This window comes from Crocodylus siamensis, chromosome 1, assembly GCF_052110815.1.
Source record: "Crocodylus siamensis isolate JL-2025a chromosome 1, ASM5211081v1, whole genome shotgun sequence".
In the NCBI taxonomy this organism is placed as follows: domain Eukaryota; kingdom Metazoa; phylum Chordata; order Crocodylia; family Crocodylidae; genus Crocodylus; species Crocodylus siamensis.
In genome coordinates, this window is record NC_143395.1 from 374,693,633 (window position 1) to 374,713,303 (window position 19,671).

General features: G+C 39.3%; 1 protein-coding gene and 1 long non-coding RNA gene across 13 annotated transcripts in view; one reads left to right on the plus strand and one right to left on the minus strand.

Moving 5' to 3' along the window:
- The window catches only part of NBEA (neurobeachin), an 835,610-nt gene that overhangs the window by 470,561 nt on the left and 345,378 nt on the right, over nucleotides 1-19,671 (minus strand). For all 12 annotated transcript variants that reach the window (XM_090027554.1, XM_090027509.1, XM_090027581.1 and 9 more), the window contains one exon: nucleotides 6,876-7,314. In XM_090027554.1, coding sequence (XP_089883680.1) covers nucleotides 6,876-7,314 — 439 coding nt within the window. The remainder of the gene's footprint in view (nucleotides 1-6,875; nucleotides 7,315-19,671) is intronic.
- The window catches only part of LOC149875094 (uncharacterized), an 81,409-nt gene that overhangs the window by 58,488 nt on the left and 3,250 nt on the right, over nucleotides 1-19,671 (plus strand). The gene's annotated exons all lie outside the window — the stretch shown is intronic.

Here is a 19,671-nt window from a genome sequence, read left to right on the forward strand (position 1 = left end):
AAATATAGCCTGGCAGCTAGTGGTATTTTCAAAAGTGCCTTTCTGGTTTCAATGGAAAATAGGTTCCCCTAAGCATTTTTGAAAAAACCAACTAGGTGCCTATCTCCACTTTTAGTAACTAAATACTTCTAAAATCAGCCCTATTAGACCATACAGAACTGGAAAAAAACCCAAAATACCTTTAAAACATGAGCCACAGCACTTAAAAATGGACCTGTAATGTATAAAGATTTGCAGTGTGCATGTGCCCATGCTACACAAAGAGAAAGACTTGGCATTAAAGCCAATTCAGGGATACCTAACAGCATAAATTCAGATTTTCTTCTCATTACCAGGATTTCATGGTACAATAAAAATTTCTGCATAATACCAATGCAAAGGTTATTCTTACTGAAATAACACTCCAAAGAATAGAATATTTGTAAGACTCACTGTATAATTTTAAGAGAAATTCATAAAGCATAAAAGCAAAATGACTCCGATTATTAACTTCAATCTAGAAACTTTCTAGCAAAAAGACTTGTAATAGACCAACCATACATTGTAGAATGAGTACCATGTAGAATCAGTGAAACAGTTTCACAACTCCTATTAATATTGATTGTTTCTAGAGGGACAAACCACATAAAAAATCTGATGGTAGGAATAATAGAAATTGATTTTTAATAACAGATACATGTTAAAAAAAAAAAAGAAAAAAGGAAGGAATTATTGGCAGGCTGTGCTCAATTACAGTTACAAATCTAGGACAGATAACCCAGACATCTTCCAAAGATGTCACCCTGGATGGTATTTGTAAGGAATTCAGCCTGATGTTAAAAGACGTGTCATAACTTTGGGTGTCCAGGCTCTGGTGTCCCAGAAATCTGTTTATATAGCTTATAATGTAATTACCACTACCTTAAGACAGATGAGGCAGAAGGCAGCAATATATTGAAAACTAATTGAAAAATGCAGTTGTCCAGAAGCACTTGTGGGGAAGAGGTCTCTGAAAAGCTGCTCAAAGCTTCAGAGTTTGAAGTGAAATTTTTGATGTTGTCACTCTCAATCTATTGAATAGCTGACAGACAATCAAACCCGTCTGGCTGGCTGGCAGCTCATTTTGCTGGCAGGTGGCAAACAATTAGACACACCAATTTGTGCCTCCTGATGACATTAAAGCATGAAACTAAGTTGTATGCAGGGCCTAGTGATTTGTGTGAAAGCATTTCAAAAATAATACTCTTTGCCGTGGCAACTCATTTCAGACTGCCACCTCCCATTATGGCTTTGAGCAGTGAAGACGACAGACTTGAGTTACGTGCGGTGCAAGGCCGCTTCTGTTCAATCCGTCATCAGCGCCCCCCGAGACCTCAATCCCCTCCTTTCATCAATATCACCTCATCATTTACATTCGATAGTACTTGAACTGCTGCATACATTAACTACACAGAAGTCCCATTTGATAAAATGTGTTGGCACACATTTTGTGCTTTTACATTTCATTTATATAGGTACACAAATTCTAAGAAAGAATTCGCTGCCAGACACACATTGTACATACATTGCTCAGAGGACACAGACAAACATTAAAAAAAAGAAATGTTCTATATAGATCCTATTAAATAATAATAAAGGTGGAATAGCTAGTTTAATCTGTATTTAGAGGAGTTCAGGGACATTTTCATGCTTAAGCCAACTTAAAATAAGAGACTCCATTAAAAAAAAATTAGTATTATGAAACATTATAGTTCTATGAAAAATATTAGGTTACCTATTTTATTATCCCTAGGTTTCTTTACTAAAAACCACCATAACCCCTACTGTAAAGAGCAAAACAACACGCCAAAACAATTCCTATTCCAAATAGAAACAAAAAAAAAATGAGAAAGTCCATTACACTTGCTTTCCCTGCTGCCAGAGAGAGGAGGTGTGCTAATGTTTATGTACTAAGAACAATGCTGTATTGGAAGACACTTCAATATTATAAGCACCATTTCAGAAGCTAGAGAAAATATAATCCCATAATGGTAACGTACCAAATCAACTCTCAGATGGAATAACAGGTAGGATACCAGTTAACTTCATTCACTTGAATTAACAGCTCACTAAACAAAAGTGTACCTACAAATTTACAACAGGAGTTTTGAATACAAATAATCATCTTTATAGTTTTGTTTTGCACAAGACATGGGTATAGGCATTGCCCATACCATAGGGTAGAGAACACTAGACTGCAACTTGCTTCAACCATTCAAACAAAACCTGAAACTTATTTTAGTCTTTCAGATAACTGTGGCAACAGGAAAGAAAATGTTCACATTATAACCTAAAATGAATGGGTTGTTTCTGAGTAAATCTTTCTATGTCAGGGGTAGGCAACCTTTCCTGGCTGGAATGATGGGAAGGCAGACAGTAGGACTCAGCCACAACTGGCATTTGTCCCTGTGGCAGCATGGGGGGAACTCCTGCAGCTAAAGCCCCCTGCCACTAAATGTTGCTGAAGCTGGATCTACAGAGTCCTGTACTCTTTCACAAAAACAGGCAGAAGCATGGTTATGGTCATCTTTCCTGATTTCCTCTCATCTGAATTTTCTGCTTACATACTTACAAAATCTCATGTTTCATTATTGGCAATAAATATAATTATTAAAGTCCTTTGATCATCACACTTATTTGTTACCTCTATAGCCACAGTTGCAAAGGCTCATACAACTGGGAGAACACAGATTTATTCATATATTTGATTTTTATGCCACCCTCCCACAAAGACTCAAGACAGTTTACTATAAAAACAATTATATCAAAAACATATATATTAACATTAATCAGTAAAAGATATGATAAATCCCAAAACAATATCCAAATTTTAATCCCACCTGCTAAAATCTTACCCAAATAAGGTCTTACAACACTTCTGAAAGATGTGGAGGCTTGGATTTTGGTAGGCCTCCAGTGGGAGGGAGCTCCAAAGCTGAGGAGTGACTAGCAAGAGCAACCACTTATGCTTTTTTGCCAGACAAACTTGATGCACCAATGAAACTTGCAGTGGGTTGTTCTCGAATGATCTTAAATATCATAACTGGATGTAAAGGAGGAGGTGGGGTCCCTTAAATATTGTGCCCTATGTCTCAGATACAGGGATCTACTGCTGCCGTTAATGGCAAAGCTCTTCCCTTCTTGCAATGATTAATTCATAACATAGCTGCAGGTGTTCATGATCAGCTGTTTAGAAGAGTTTAAGGAGAGACACAACTGAACTCCACAGAGCTGAATGCAAAAACAAATGCCTTCTTTTGCTCAGCATTTAGCAACTGTTAGATATGAATGAGAAGGATCCACATACTAGGACTTCCTGTTCTTCTGTTCCTTAGCAGGTTATATTAAAATGAGAATAATGTCTTTTAAGCATTTCTAACAATCAGTTTTTGCAACTGCATCAGATTGGCATTGCAACATTGCCATTGTAATGATGCTTGAATATTGACAAGAACACAGAGGCTTTGTAAGTAGGATTTCACAGATTGTAAGGCTAGAAGGGACCTTGGAAGATCATTGAGTTCAGCCCCCTGCACCAAACAGGAAAGATAAAGGGGTCAGGGGCCCCCAGCAAGGTGACTGCCTATTCTCTTCTTGAAGATTTCCAGGGTAGGTGATTGTACCACCTCTGGAGGGAATTTATTCCACAGTCTGGACACCCTGACTGAGAAGATGTTTTTCCTGATGTTGAGCCTGAATCGATCTTCCAGGAGTTTGCGGCCATTACTCCTGTTTTCCCCTCGGGTGCCCTGGTGAACAGTTGCTCACCAAGCCCTTGATGTACTCCCCTAGTGTAGCGGTAAGCTGCTACCAGGTCCCCTCAGCGTTCTTTTCTTCAGGCTGAAGAGTCCCAGGTCCCTCAGCCTTGCCTCTTACAGCTTGTCATGCAAGACTCTGATCATACAGGTGGCTATTTTTTGGACTCTCTCAAGTTTTGGACCATCTTCAGTCCAAACCCCTTTTTCTTCCCAAATGACTTGGATACACTTTGCTAGTGTATCCAATTTGGATTCAATTTGCTAGGAACCAATGCAGGGAAGGAAAATGATAGCAGAATTGAAAAAAAAATATTTAATGAAGCTTTAAAATTGGTGGATTTGACTGAAAGTCTCTCTTGCCACTGTTCTATGTGAACAAATGGCCACAGCAGCAGCAGCTGCATTTCCTTGCTTGTATTTGTTGGTTTCCACATGACTGCTTTGAATCTGTTGATGGGAATACATAGAAATGCATGGCTTTTGTTTGCTAAATGTGGCTCTGCCATTGCTGAATATTCCCCTGATCAGCACAAACTCTTTCATTTTGCTTTTCTGGAAGAGGGGTAGAGGTTCTCAATCTTGAATCTGTCAACAAGTGTTAGGGGAGGGAGATGTTTGCAATTAACCTGTCTTTTCTCTATTAGTAAGTGAATGCAAGGCTTCAGCTAAAGGTGCAAGGGGTTTCATGACAGTCATGATGAGGGAAAGAAGTTTTTGGAATGAAAGAAGTTGACAGCCACTAATCTGCGTGGTGAGCTGAATCACAAAGTAACAATCTGCTTTGAGTAAGGAGGAATGGCATTAAGGGATTGTGCCTTCTCCAGTCACTGCACCACCTCAGCTCCCGTCACTCAGGGGAAGGAGTCAACCATGCTGTGCACAGACTTTGTGCAGTACATGCTGCTAATACACTGGTATGATTATGTATTCCCGCACAATAAGGCTGAGTCACAATTTGGCACAGTGGTTATAAGAAAATAAACAATTATTTAATCTCACTATAGACTTCATAGTGATTAAAAATGGCAAATGTACAATGAAAAATGTATTTTAAGACATGTAACTGAATCTTTACATCGTGGCCTCTCAGTCCATGCTGGAAACCATTAATTCAGACATCCAGGAATGTGGAATCCCACTAATAACAAGTGCACTTTATGTGGGATGCAGGGGTCCACGTTAACAGATTATATTGCTGGGTTAGAGCCAACATGCTACAGCCTTAATTAAGTATTTACTATTTCTTATGTAATAGTAATTTTTAAGCACAGTGCAGATTCTGTACTGCTGAATATAAAGGAATACAACTTTCTATAGGTTTGGGAATACAACTGTTTCTCAAATAAAAGAGATACAATACCCCTGACTTCAAATAATACAAGATTCTTCATGTTACTATTTCCTGTCCTTAAACCTGCCCAAATTACAATATGTAGGGTGGTAAATGAAAAAGAAACTCTTTCTACTAAATTAAACAATAAATGGGCTGTCTCTTTCAAATGATCACAAGAACTAAAATACTGTAGGGAAAAAGATAAAAGCAATTCAGCACATCAATGCCATATTCCCTTTTAAACATTCCAGTCATTGTCCATTCTCCAGCTCTCTATTGCAATAGATACCACTCCATCTATTGAATTTTCCTCATGTAACAACCTTAACTTTTTTTTATATATATAAAATCAGTTTTACTAGACAATGTGGAATGAAGAAATGCTTCCTAGCACCATACAGGCATACCTCATTTTATTGCGCTTCGCTTTATTGCGCTTCGCAGATATTGGGTTTTTTACAAATTGAAAGTTTGTGGCAACCCTGCATCGAGCGAGTCTATCGGCGCCATTTTTCCAACAGCATTTGCTCACTTCGCATTTTTTAGCAATGAAGTATTTTTTAATTAAGGTATGTACATTGTTTTTTTAGACATAATGCTATTGCACACTTAACAGACTACAGTACAGTGTAAACATAACTTTTATATGCACTGGGAAACCAAAAAATTCGTGTGACTCGCTTTATTGTGATATTCGCTTTATTGCGGTGGTCTGGAACCACACCCGCAATATCTCTGAGGTATGCCTGTATTTTAAATTTTTTATTCTGTACTTTTTATTCATTCACCTGTACCTTTCTATTCTTATTAATCTGAAAATATGGACATTGTTCACCTGGACTATTATCTGGACAATTATTTATCCCACTTAAGATATATTTATTTTGTGTGCATGCAGAAAGTTTTTTTTTTCATTTTTTAAAGTTTTGCCATAAAATATAACACAACTGCTGAATTGCTTAATTGATTTTTTATGGTGTTTAAATCTTTTCTCTAAAGGCCACAACACACAGGGCATACTTGGAAATTCAATCAAGCCCATGGTTAAGAAATAGTCTGTAAAGTCAAAAAACAGATAACTTGCCTTGTTTTGACAGCATATTGTCCTTTGCATCTCTAAACAATTCCTATATTCAAATTCATGTTTTTGGACTAGATATTTCAAATAAATCTACTTTAATAAGAACCATTATTTGAGCAACTAGTCTACCCTGAGAGATAAGGTATTTTAGGCACACAATGTCTCACTTTCAAATATTAAAAATACTGAACTTAAAACTTTAAAAAAATGAAACAAGGGAGTCAGTCTCAATCTTTATCTTGTGGCAATGTGTGTACAGTCTGTCATAGCTGAAATGTTTCAGTAATGGAAGAGTAGTGGTATGACAGATCGAATAAGATTTAAATATTTGGAAGAATTTTGTTGGATTTCACACAGCTACTCTGTTCTAGATTAACAGATATTTCACTCTCCCCCCATTCAAAATATTGTTTCAAAGGAGAAAAGGTTTATTGCAGCAATAGTTCTTTAAAGTATACTTCCTTTTCAAGTACTGATTAAAGTTTTACTTGCTGCTTAGAAAAAGAGAGAGGAAAAGTCCTTGTATATAACTCTACAGTCTGATTTTAATAATGCAGCAATGAAGAGGTAGACCAGCATATTAATAACATCTAATATGATTTGAGATTGGACTATCAGCATATTAAAATAAATCCTTCAAACCTCAGCATTAAAACAATATGAAATAATTAGCTCAGCTGTATACCTGTCAAAGGAGTGGAACTGCATAGGAAGAATAGCCTGAGCTTCCCTCTTCAAGGCAGGATCAGGGTAAGGGATAGGATCAGGACCACATTCTGCAATTTCAACAGGAGCTGCCACAAGACTTTTAAGTATTTCCTTGACATTGATGCCTTTGCTTTGGCTGATACTGGATATTGACGACGCAGGCTTCAGGATTTCACTGGGACTTTCTGTTAAACTTTCTTGGGATTTCTTTACCTCAGAAGACAAAGTTGACAACAGTTCACTCATAGCATCAGGGCCTGTGCTAGTCTCTAAGTCTGTCCCATTAAAAATGCTGGGCATCTGCTCCTCTCCAATTCCAGAATCTGTATGAGGAATGGAGCTTTCCAGCTGAATATCTTCAACTGGTGTTGGTGTTTCTTTTTCTTTTATATTCTCTGGAAATACAGCAGGAGTCTCTGTAAAATAATTTAAAATAAATAAAAGGAATTATGAACAATATTTAAAATTTAGTTTGAAATTGTCAACAGTTATCTTACTGTAGTTTTGTTAAAACTAAAAGCACTGCATCTTAGAAAGCATAGAAATCTTAGCATATTAACAGCTGTACAAAGCCACTGTGCACACAAGATTTCCTTTCATTTCTATATATGTTTTGTGCACAACAAAACCTATAATCATGCCACAAAATTTAAATCTAAACCACAGTTCAGATACAAATCAGCTGTCAGGCAATGATATATGCATATATCTTTACTCAGGCTACTGGAGATACAATCTCAAAAAACTCAAAAGAAACATTTTAGGATCTCTTCAAACTGTTCATATTTCTACTGCATTCAACAGACATTAAGCTTTAGTATCTAGTAACAAGGAAGGCTTCTTTTTCGTTAAAAAGAAAAAACAAGATGGATAATAGCCCCAAAATACTGGATTTTGTTTCTTTGATTGGTTGGCTTTTATGGTAAGTTAGAAGAGAATGATTGCAACCTGACCTGCAGTCCCCAGGTTCATTCAGATTGCAAATATCAGTCAGATCAAAGGGAATAGAGTAAGTCAGACCAGTGGCATTTGACAATATTTCCAAATTAGCAGGGGCTCACATTAAAAAATTGCTTCTGTTAACCCTCTACAGTGAAGTATAAGAACAGAATTTTTATCATAAAAAGTGCAGCAACTTGATGCTTTCTTGGAAATCTGGCCAGAGCTGTGAAAACCCATTCATTCCACATACATAGTCAACATTTTAGTTTCAATCTTCACAGAGATTTTATGGCTATTTTTCCAGGACCAAAAGCCCACACTTAGATGGAATATTTGTTTTATTTAGCATATTAAGTCATTCATTTTGATTAAATATTCCTTGTAACAAGACTATAAAATCTGAGTGGCTTGTATCATAAATTCATGTGTGTTTTTTTGTTGTTTTATTGGTGGTTCTGAGAAAATAGTAAATCTGGGTAATTTACTGCAGAATAAGCAGATTAAATTCTGCTCTTTTAAGAGCTCTAAATTAAATATTGTTTAACTATATAACTGTAGTAAATTCTATAGAAACATTTTTGTGACTTGGATTGTACTAATCAAGTGAATTGTCAAATGCCTTCAATTTATAACAAACAAACAAACATTTATTCTTGATATATATGTACATTTATATATGAATTGTATATTCATTCTGTGCCCACCTCTGAACAAATGTTGATTTAGAGTAATTCACATACAATTGTATATCAACAGCATTATAGAACATATATCGGTAAAACTGCCGACCCTGGTGAGAGCCCAAGGGAAATGATCTGTCATTAGGAACACTGTTTTCTTCTTCTAATAGCCATAAAACGTTGCCAGCACTTTCCTTCTTTTTTCCCAACCTGCCATCTCAAATAGAATGACATGTTTTTTCCATAGTGGATACCCCATTTTGTGAATCAGGAAGCATAAACTCGATTTATGAACTGCATGCTTGATAACCACTTGAAAATATATAGTCCTATTACACACTCATTGTCTACTGGTCCATGAAGTAAGAAATCCATATCTATTTAACACAAGAGAAATACAGCATAGGAGAGTATTGCAGCTATAATCAGATCTGTAACACATTTAATGCATTTTTGTGACTGAAATTTCAAGAAATAAGAAAAATAATTCTGGGAGGCTAGGAGTGTTGCTCTGTTTAAACTACAACTTCTCTGGCTACTTTTGGACTACGAGGAATACCCTCCAGTTTGAGAAAGAGACTGGTTCATATTAACACAGGGCAGACATCTAGAGTAACTAAATTCAAGTGCAGTTAGAGTAGCCATAAGATAGTAGAGGAGGTAGTGACAGATCATATCTATTCGGATATAGATGAAATACTAAACACTGGCCAATTGTTTGAATTTTCATTGGGTAACAAAAAAACCCTAGTGTCTATATACAAATGAAAGGAATTTAGTATTATGGTTCTTTGCTTTCTGCACACTTTGCAATTTCAGACAAATTCCTAAATTTCCTATAAATACTTAATTTTTCAGCATCCACATTCTAAACACAGTAAAACAGAAATACCTATTTTGTTTTCCACGTAAAAATATAAATCAAATCTCTGAGGTGACAGCCAACAAGGAATGCATCGATCAGCATGGTGGGCACTAAACACCATGGAACCACACACAGAAAATGGCTTCCTGCTTATTTATACTCTGTGTCTCTTCTAACCTCCCTGCAGTCCACAGGTAATAACAATCCTTTCCCCTTCTGAACAATGTTATTCTTTTTCATCAGGGCTGTCCAACTAACAGCCTGAAGGCCATGCACGCCCCCTGTCCAAGGAGTTAACCTGCAGCTCCCAGGGTCCTGGTCCAGCCATTACTCCTCCCCATCACTCTCCTGTTCCTGCAGCTGGAGTCTTCAGACTCTCCCCCTCCTCCAGCTCCTGCTTCCTGCTCCTGGCCGTGGGGGCAGGGCAGAGGAAGGTGGGGGCAGCGAGGCCCACAGAGCTGAAGGAGCCTCCAGGAGGGAGGCTTGGGAGTACTTGCAGCAGGAGTCATCACACATATTGATGTACAGCCCAGGTGGCATGGGGGGAATGTAGCCTCCAGCCCCTCAGAAGTTGGACATCCCTCTTTTACATAATCACATTATCTGTATAACTGCATTTCTTCTGTTTTGAAACTACTTCTGGTAACTTCTCTTTGATCCTTATTTACAGCCCTCCTCAGCTCCTTTAAGTGCCTGTTTTCTTTTACATATAATATCAAACACAAACCGCTGTTCTATCTGGTATTTAACCTAAACCAGCAGTCAGCAATGCAGTGGAGCTGCAGGCTGAAACAACCCAGCTTGGGTCTCTGGTGGACTGCTGTTCTGACCTGCCCCTGCCTCTGCTGCCATTTCTTCCCACCCCACTGGCTGTGATGTGGGCACAGCTCATTGCCACCTGGACTTATCACCCAGAACACCGCCTGTGCTCCGCTGCTCCATGGGCCTGATCCAGTGGCTCTGTCAGCTAAATCTGGCCTGCTGGGGATATGTTACTGACCCTTTACTCAGAATATGATTACTGTCTATAAGTATATCAGAGAGAATAAACACCATTCAGGGGAAAGATTATATAAGCTTGACACTGTTGTCACAAACAAATGGCTAAACCTGACCATGAATAAAATTTTGGCTGAAAATTAGAAGACGACTTTTAACCATCAAAACAGTGAGCTTCTGAAACAACCGTTCAATAGGACTAATGGGGGTAAACTCCCCCCCTTGTACCTGGTTCCTTCCTAGAACTGAGGGAGGGCACCTTGTGCCTGAAAGCTTGTATTGGCTCAACTGCAGAGTCAACATACAAGATCTCCCCCAAAAGCCTTTGCTTTTCATAAATCTATATACCATACAACTGGAGAAGAGCTATAGTACTTATCCATAAAAAAGAGAGCAAAAAGTGATCCAGGCACCCACAGATTTGTTAGTCTGGCTTCAAGAATATGCAAAGCTTTCGAACAAATTTTGAAGGAAAGAAAAATTAAGGACATCAAGATGAATAGGAAATCAGATAAAATGCAACATAAATTCACAAAGTATACATCACTCCAGCCTAGTTTTTCTTTAGGATGACAACTGACCATCCAGACAAAGGAAAGGTAGTCATCTATTTTTACTTCAACAAAGTATTTGATACATTGCCATATGGAAAACGATAATTAATCTGGAGAAGATGGAGATTAATACAAGAACTGAGAAACTGTTTAAAACTGAGATAGCAACAGCTGGAGTTCAAGGGAAAGTACTAGAGTAAAGAGAGGTTATCAGCAGAGGTCCTCAAAGATTAGTCTCAAAACTAATCTTGATTAAAATTTTCATTAATGACCTTAGCACAAAATATAGGAATATGCTAAGGAAATATTCTGGTGACACAAGTTAAGATGCCTCATCTATGCACAGGAAAATCAGGATATCATATAGGAGAATATGGAATAATGAAAATGGAATGATTTTCAATAGTATATAGTACAGGTTGTGGGATCAGAGACTAACAACAAGAATTTTGCTAAAATTGGGAGCTCATCAGCTGGAAATGAAGAGAAAAAGAACCTGGGTATGTTAGTTGATCACAGACAAAACAGCAGCCATGAAAATGGGAAACCTGATCCTAGAACATATCTGGTAAGATACAGTATTGCCAGTAAAGGCAGGGAAATAATAATGTCACTGTAAATTGACTATTTGGAATACTTCATACAATTCTGATCATCCAGGTTTCAGAAAATTAATCAAACTGGAACAGGTACAGAGAAGAACTACTGGGATGAGAAGGGGAATACAGAGCTTTAGGGCATATCTTGTCCACACAAAGTAATGCCACCCGGAGACTTGCTCTGCTTGCTCCACACTTCCTAGCTCCCAAACTGGAAGTAGTATAGTTACCCTTACTTCTGGTATGGGAGCCAATTGGTGTAAAATGTCTCTAAATGGGAATGACATATATCAGCATAGTGCTACCTGGCTCAAGACAGGCATACCATAAAGAAAACTTAGCTATAGTTGAGCCCAGGAGAATGAAAGCTAAGAGGAAATATGATTACCTTCTATAAATATGAGAGAGAATGAACACCATGCAGGGGAAAAAACTGTTTAAGCTTGACAATGTTGTCAAAAACAAATGAGTATAAACTAACCACGAATAAAATCTTGACTGAAAATTTTAAGTTTTCTAGCTATCCAAGCATTGAGGTTCTAGAACACCATTTCAAAAGGTGTAATGAGGGCAAAAAGAGGCCTTCTTGTTTTTTAAAAAAAGTTTGATCAGTTTCTGAATGTGTATGTTGTTGTTGTTTGTGACAGCAAGTGACTATACTCAATTACCCCAAAAGTACTTTTCAGTTCTACATTCCTAAATGATTTACAAGCTCCTGTGCCAATGCGCCGTGGGAATTTCAAAATAAAGAGCAAGTTCAATCTGGTATTGCAACAGCAAACAGTGTCTAGTAAAAAGCATAGCACTGGTGCTATTAAAACATTTAAAAAGTCACGAACCTTGGAAATAAGAATCTAACCAAAAACTACTAAACATATACCATATTGCCTACAATACAAGCACAAGAAATGAACATTAAGAAACTCACATTTCCACCACTTCTAAGAGGTTATGTAGCACAGATTCTGAGCTTTAATGTTGTCTATTACTTACAAGAATATAAAAAATAAAAAAAATGTATATTGTACATATCATTAAAGGTAGTATATTTCCAGGGAAATCAGATTTCAACAGTCATTCTTTTAATTGAACTTACAGTATCTATTTGCAGCAGAAGCCTTTTTCACTAAATCAAATTATCAGAATCTTTAAGAGCATTACTTTCTACATAATACCTACAATTGTAAATATTTCTCATTGGATGTATTAAAACAATTTTTCAAAATATCAAACAGCCTCAATCAAAAATACATCAACTCTCTGATTTACCAAAGGAAACACATACTTGAAATAAACATGACTATATGTTTTGCCCTTCTCAAATAAAAAAAAATCTGATACAAATATGTATTTGTGAAAATTTTGGGGAAACACTGAGAAATAGAACACATATTTTTTAGTATAGATTTTTTTCTAGAATCCAAATGATAAATTCTTGGATTGAGACCAAACAAACTATAGCTATAACACAGTAGGCTAAACTTTTATAATATTCTCATTGGTTTTATATCATAATACTATTATTGCCTTCTATGGGCTTTAGGATTTGAAAATAAACAGTATATTTTCTACAGTCTTCAGTCATAAAATTATATTTAGCTATTCTAAATATTTAGCAATTCTAAAAGTGGATGCTTTAGAATAGAAAAGTCTTGACTATTCAAAACAACTTAGCTAAATGAGAAGTTAAACATGAACAGCAGCAAAAATATAACTGATTACATCTGTCTATGTTATAACACTCTGACAGTAGGCTTGTAAATTTTCAACAACCCTCCTCAGTTTTCTGTAGAACTAGGCTGTGTCAGTAGACAAAGCAGAAACATTACTAGACCTAGTGATCTTAACCCTGTCAGAAGTAAGCAGTTGGATGCCAGATGCCTCCTTCTTACTGTTTTTCATTGTAACTAATGAGTTCATCTACTACATTATGGAAAAAATATGGGCTTATGTTAAGTAAATGACATGTTGTCTACGTGGTGACCTCATCTGTCACATTCCTTCCCTAAAATATCTTGTTTTACTGTGATTTATGAAGTGCATGGCAATACTTCTTACCTATTAAGTTACCTAAGTAGCTCTTACAGCATTTGTAGTGTTTAAACAAATAGCAAGAAACAAACGTACAGGCTTCCTGTTACCTAAATGAATATACTTCTCATAAAAAGTAATGATGTAAAATCTTGCTATTCTAAAAAAAATTGATATTGAAAGATGGTATGATTTTGACCTTACCCCCAAACTTTCTCAATTTAATTTTTTAACCTTTTATGGATATTTTAGAAATTCATTTTTAATTTCTCTACTTCCCACTTATATTGGATCTTTAAGGGCACTTGTACACGTGATGAAAACTGGCCATTTTTGCGGTTTAACTGCATCATGCTGAACACATGCAGTGGCTTTTTACAATTTAAATGAGTTTGCTGCATTGCAAACTAAACCACATCCGCATGTAATTTAGTTTGCAATGTAGCTTTTGTAATGTTGCAGCCTTTGACATTTTGCCCCCCTGCTGCGGGAAAGGCAGGCTGAAGGCAGAAGGGGTGAGGGGCCAATCCTCCCCCCCCACACGGAGCCTGCCCACGTCTCCTACGAACGTCCGGGCTGGGGGGCGAGCTGCCAGTGGGCTGAGTGGCCCCTCAGCTGTGGAGGGCCCTGGTCCTTCCTTCCACAGCAGCAGTGCCCCTTAGGGGCTGCCCGGGTGGGCTGGTAGTGGGCAGATACTGCCCCAGCTCCAGCTCAGAGAACAGTTGGATTGGGTTGGGTGCTGCCTGCGAGCTGTGGCAGCACCCACCTGCTAGACACTCACCCAGGTGGCCCTGGGGTGGTGCCGTGACTGTGGAGGGAAGGTCTGGGGCCCCCCACAGATCAGGGCCTACCAGCAGCTAGACCCCTGGCCATGGGAGAGGTGGGCACGCTCTGCAGGGAAAAAAAGGAATAGGCCCCTTGCCATTTTTCTTTTTTTTCCCCAGTAGGGCCTGCCTGTGCAAGCTGCCACCAGGGCTGTGCAGCCCCTGACCTACAGGGAGGCCGGGTCCTTCCCTTTGTGTTAGTGGCACCCCGCTCCGGGGCTGCCAGGGCAGGGTGCTAACTGCACAGGTGCCGCCCCAGCTGACAGGCAGCACCTGCAGGATTCAACTCTTCCCCAAGCCTGTGTGCTAGAAGCCTGCTGGGCACTGCACACTGCGCAGGCTTGGAGAAAGGTTGCATCCAGCACGTGCTGCCTTTGAGTTGAGGCAGCACTTTCAGAACTAGCACACCAGCCAGGCAGCCCCGGGAGGTGCTGCCACTGTGGAGAGACAGATCAGGACCCTCTGCAGCTCAGGGCCTGCATGGCCCAGCGGCAGCTCACACAGGTAGGCTCTGCTGAGGAAAAAGAAAGAAAAGTGGCAAGGGGCCTGATCCTCCCCCCTGTGGAGACTGCCTACTTCTCCCATGGCTGAGAGGGGAACTGCTGGCAGGCCCTGAGCTGCGGAGCTTTTCTTCATGGCGGCGGTGCTTCATAGATGGCACCTGCCTACTAGCAGCCCACCCTGGTAGCCCCGAGGGTACTGCCACCATGGAGGGAAGGACCAGGTCCCCCCACACCTCAGGGGCTGCTTGGCTTGCCAAAGCATGTGCCCCACAGCTGAGGGAGAGGTGGGCAGGCTCCACAGGGACGGAAGGAAAAAAAGGATCGGGCCCTTCACCAAAACAGTAATAGAAGCCCTTAAATTGAAACAGTGGGTTTTTAATCATTGCAATTAAAACCCACCATTTCAGTCTAGGGGGCTAAACCCCTGTCATGTGTACAAGATGCCTAACTGCATAACTAAAAATTTCCATAAAAATGGAACAAAAGAAGAGCTGCTAAAAATCTGAAAAAGCCAGCTCCTTAAAAATGGTATTTTACAACTGTGTAGAACATGACCAAATCTAAGTGGGTTATCTTTTAGCCTGGAAACCTCTGTGACCAATGAACTGTCCCTACTGGCAATCCAAGATCTGTTGCAAACCATGACAAGTTACAACAATACATAAAGTTGCAAAAGAAATGCACATAATGACTGAACATAACAAAAAGAAGAGAACAACAGGAAACGAAATGATAAACCTGGAGTTTCCATCTAACATGACAATGTCTTCCGAGTGTTCTCCTATTCATTTCCCAGTTTCTGCCACTAAAAACTCTATTTTTGTGTCACAAGTTGAAGTTGTAGTAGAAATGTAAAGAAAATCCCTTGTCTGGATCTGTGCAGTGGGGTAATTTAGAACGAGTGCTCACATATCAGGCAGCATTTACCATGGAACTACTGGCAGTTAGGCTTCTTATCCTAGCCAGTATTACTGTATGCATATGAACTATTATTTCAACTAGGCATGTCTCTAAGATGCACAGCTTAGGTAGTACTCTTTCTCTGTCCATTTCAGTTTGGCTTTTTGGGTACTGCTGCCTAGCTAATTCTGGTTTTTGCTCTAGTTAGACAGGAGGGAAAGAGAAAGGAAGAACCTAATTGATTTATCTGGCTTCCTCTACCTTCCCAATGGACTTGATCATGTAGATTGTTCCCAGGCATCATCATACTCAGGCTGAACAGAAATCCCTTTTATCCTAGAGTAAGAACACTGTTTACTGAGCCATTTCTGGGTAACACAGGTCCCAAACCAGTTTGGATGGGAGCTACCTTACTCTGTTACTGTAATTAAAACAAAAAAAATGTGAGCAATAATTACACAGAATCAATGGAGCAGAGGGACCTGGAAGATCATCAAGTCCAGTCCCCTGCCATAGGCAGGAGGTTAATGAGCTCAAACTCGCTCAATGAGGTACTTATCCAGCCTCCTCTTGAACACCTCCAAGGATGGCAACTGTACCGCCTCTGCCACCTGTGTTCCAGGTTTTAGATACCCTTATGGAGAACAGTTCTTCCTTCTGTCCAGTCTAAATTGTCCTTCTGTTAGTTTGTGTCCATCAGTCCTCACCCTCCCAAGGGGTGCCTTCCTGGAGAGTCACTCCCCCAGATCTTGGTGCTACCCACAACATACTTGTAGGTGTCTATCAAGTCACCTCTCAGCCTCCTCTTACTCAGACTGAACAAGCCTAGTTATCAGAGTCTCTCCTCATATGGCTTATCCTCCAGGCCCCTGATCATGCAGGTGGCTTGTCTCTGCACCCTCTAGAGCTTATCTGTATCATTCCTGAAGTGCAGTGCCCAAACTGGGCACAGTTCTCCTGCTGCAGCCTCACTAATGCTGAGTAGAGATGAAGAAGCACCTGTCTGGATCTGTTAGCAATACATTGGCTGATGCACACCAGAGTTCTATTTGCCCTGCTGGCAACTTCATCACACTGTTGGCTCATATTAATCTTCTGGTAGATTGCGACCCCTAGGTCCCATTCAGATGCTGTGCCAGGCAGTGGGCTGCCACCTATCCTACAGTTATGATGAAGGTCCTTCCTACCTAGATGAAAGACCCGGCATTTTTTCCTGTTGAACCTCATCTGATTCTGATCAGCCCATAGAACTAGTGAGTCTAGGTTGCGATCCTTACCCTATCCTCTGGTGTGTCCGCATTTCCCCACAGCTTGGTATTGTTGGCAAACTTAATCATAGAGCATTCCACCCCTTCCATCCAAGTCATTAAAAAATATGTTAAAAAGCACAGGTCCAAGCACCAATCCCTGTGAGACACTACTAGAGACAGCCCTCCATGACAAAGACATCCCACTGACTACAATTCTCTGGGACTGGCCTCTAAGCCAGTAATCCACCCACCTCTCCGCAGGTCCAGGTCAGTACCCTTCAGTTTAATTGAGAGAATATTTAATTCAAGCATATACAAATTGCAACTAATTGCAAAGAAATTAGGCTTGTTTACAAGGAAGTCTCCCTATCTCTATCACATACTTACTAAACTTTTGAATGTGTCCACTATCATGGGACTTGGAATGCTACATAATGACTTCATAAAAAGACATAAAATGTAAGACAAATTATATAAAAGCCAGCTTGGACATTATAGCACAGATAGTGAGGTATTTCCTGGTTGTTTTTGTTTTTCTTCTTTAAAGGTACTTGAAAAAAACTTACTATCTAACTTCTTTCCTCTATGTGCTCATTTGATGCCAGCATCTGGGGAGATGTCTCTATATACCAAAGACCAGTCCCTGCAAAGCTGGTACCAAACTGAACACTAGGGGAATTTATACACATGCTTCAGGAGTCAGAAGCATGCTTTAATCAGAGTGGCTCTAAAAGCCACCCTAATTAAAGCACCCAGAGCATCACATGTATCAGCATCCCTGTGCTGCAAAATGGTGGTGGGGTGCTTTAACTAAAACTCATCAAATGATACACCTGAGTCTGCTGAAGTGTGGTAATTGCAGAACCTCGAAGCAGCCTCCCTGCATATGTATAGGTGCAGTAAAATGTCTTAAAATTCTTCAAGGCTTACAAGTCAATGAAGAAATAATGAAAAGGCTCAGTAAAAATGTATAACAAGGGGAAAGAAACTAGGAGTTAAAATAATCAGCTACTGATGAGAAAAATAACATTCAAATGTTTTTGATTGTGTTAAGAAACTACATGAATATAAAAGGACAAAATGGCAATGCACATTTAGGTTCATCTCTGCATTTCCTTTGCTTTTGTAAGTTTTATAGCAGTCCCCAAATGCAAATATGTCTACATGGTAATTAGGAAATACATTTTATTTTGGGGGTGGTGAGAGACGAGTTGGGAAAGGAAATAAAAAATAAGGGATAATTCTCATTTGCTGGACTGCACAGGTTTCTGCCCACTGTCATTTATATTTGTTTAGTTTTTAATGATGAAGTGTTACACATAAACAACTTGATACAAACAGTGAGGAAGAGAGGAAAAGGTTGCTTACTAAGGAGTACCCCCAAATGTACTTCCTCCCCAGGGGCCTGGTATACGTGTTATGCACTTTACCAAGTAGCACTCTGGAAGGGAATTACAGTCCTTACCCACTACAACTTCTGGTGTAGGTGTTCGTCACCAGTTTAACATTCTACTCAGTTTCTAAAAATCAAATAATCAGCTGGGCACTGACATGGAATGGAGGAGAATAAGAATGACTTCTAGTCAGCACCCCTTTTTTCCCCACAGAATTTCATTAAAGGCCAGCTATGGCAATGACTTCTGTGAAAAGGCGGGCTGAAGAACCATATTGTTACACAAGGACTGAAACAGCTTTTGGATAATGCTGAAAGGACCTCATAGGCAGACCAATTCCCTGTGAGAACTAAAATCTTTGTATGGCCAGCTTAGAAAGTTAACATAAGAGCATTCTGGGGATCTACCGGTGAGGGTGTCATATTTAGGGATCCTGGTTTTCACTAATCAAACAAACCCCCAGTTTTCGGTTTAAAAGGAGTAACCCAAAATCCACATTTTTCTGTGATTAAAATGAAACACTACTCTGTGTGCGTGTGTGTGTGTGCGCGCGCTCGCACACGTGCATCTATATCTATAGATATATATAAAGTGAATTTTGGGTTACTATAGTGGTGTTTCATTTTACTCACGGAAAAATGTGGATTTTGGGTTACTTGTTTGGGGGATTTTTTTAATGAGAGAAAACCAGGATCCGTGCTTATCACCACAAGACCTGCCTTTGAACCCCTTAAACACAAAAAGAAGAGATCTGTTCTTCAACTATGAAAAACGATGAAATGAGACTTCTGTATCTGAGATCATAATAAAGTGAAACCCAGATTCTTTGCTTTGTTATATTCCTAATCTCCCTGTGAAGATGAGGGCTTGCAAACTAGCTGGGGGTAGTACATACAGCTGCAGTAAACAGGTGCATGGGGCCGTAGAGTCATGTCATCTGCCTGTAGCAACTCTTATTTCAAAGAGCACTGCTTCTCCAGTCATTTGAGTGGGATCGCTGGTATACTCCAGCGGATCAGATAAGAAGCCTCCTTTGAAATACTATTTGAAATACAAACTGCAGTAAGCAGATGAGTGAGTCATTCTTAATTCAGCAACCTGCTGTAAACTAAGCAGGTTGTGAACCATCCTTATGTTAAAAATGCTCAATAACAGAATCATATTGGGTCTACTTGATTAGCTGGTTATCAAGTATGATCTCCATGTTTGCGCTATTCCTTTGCCACATATTG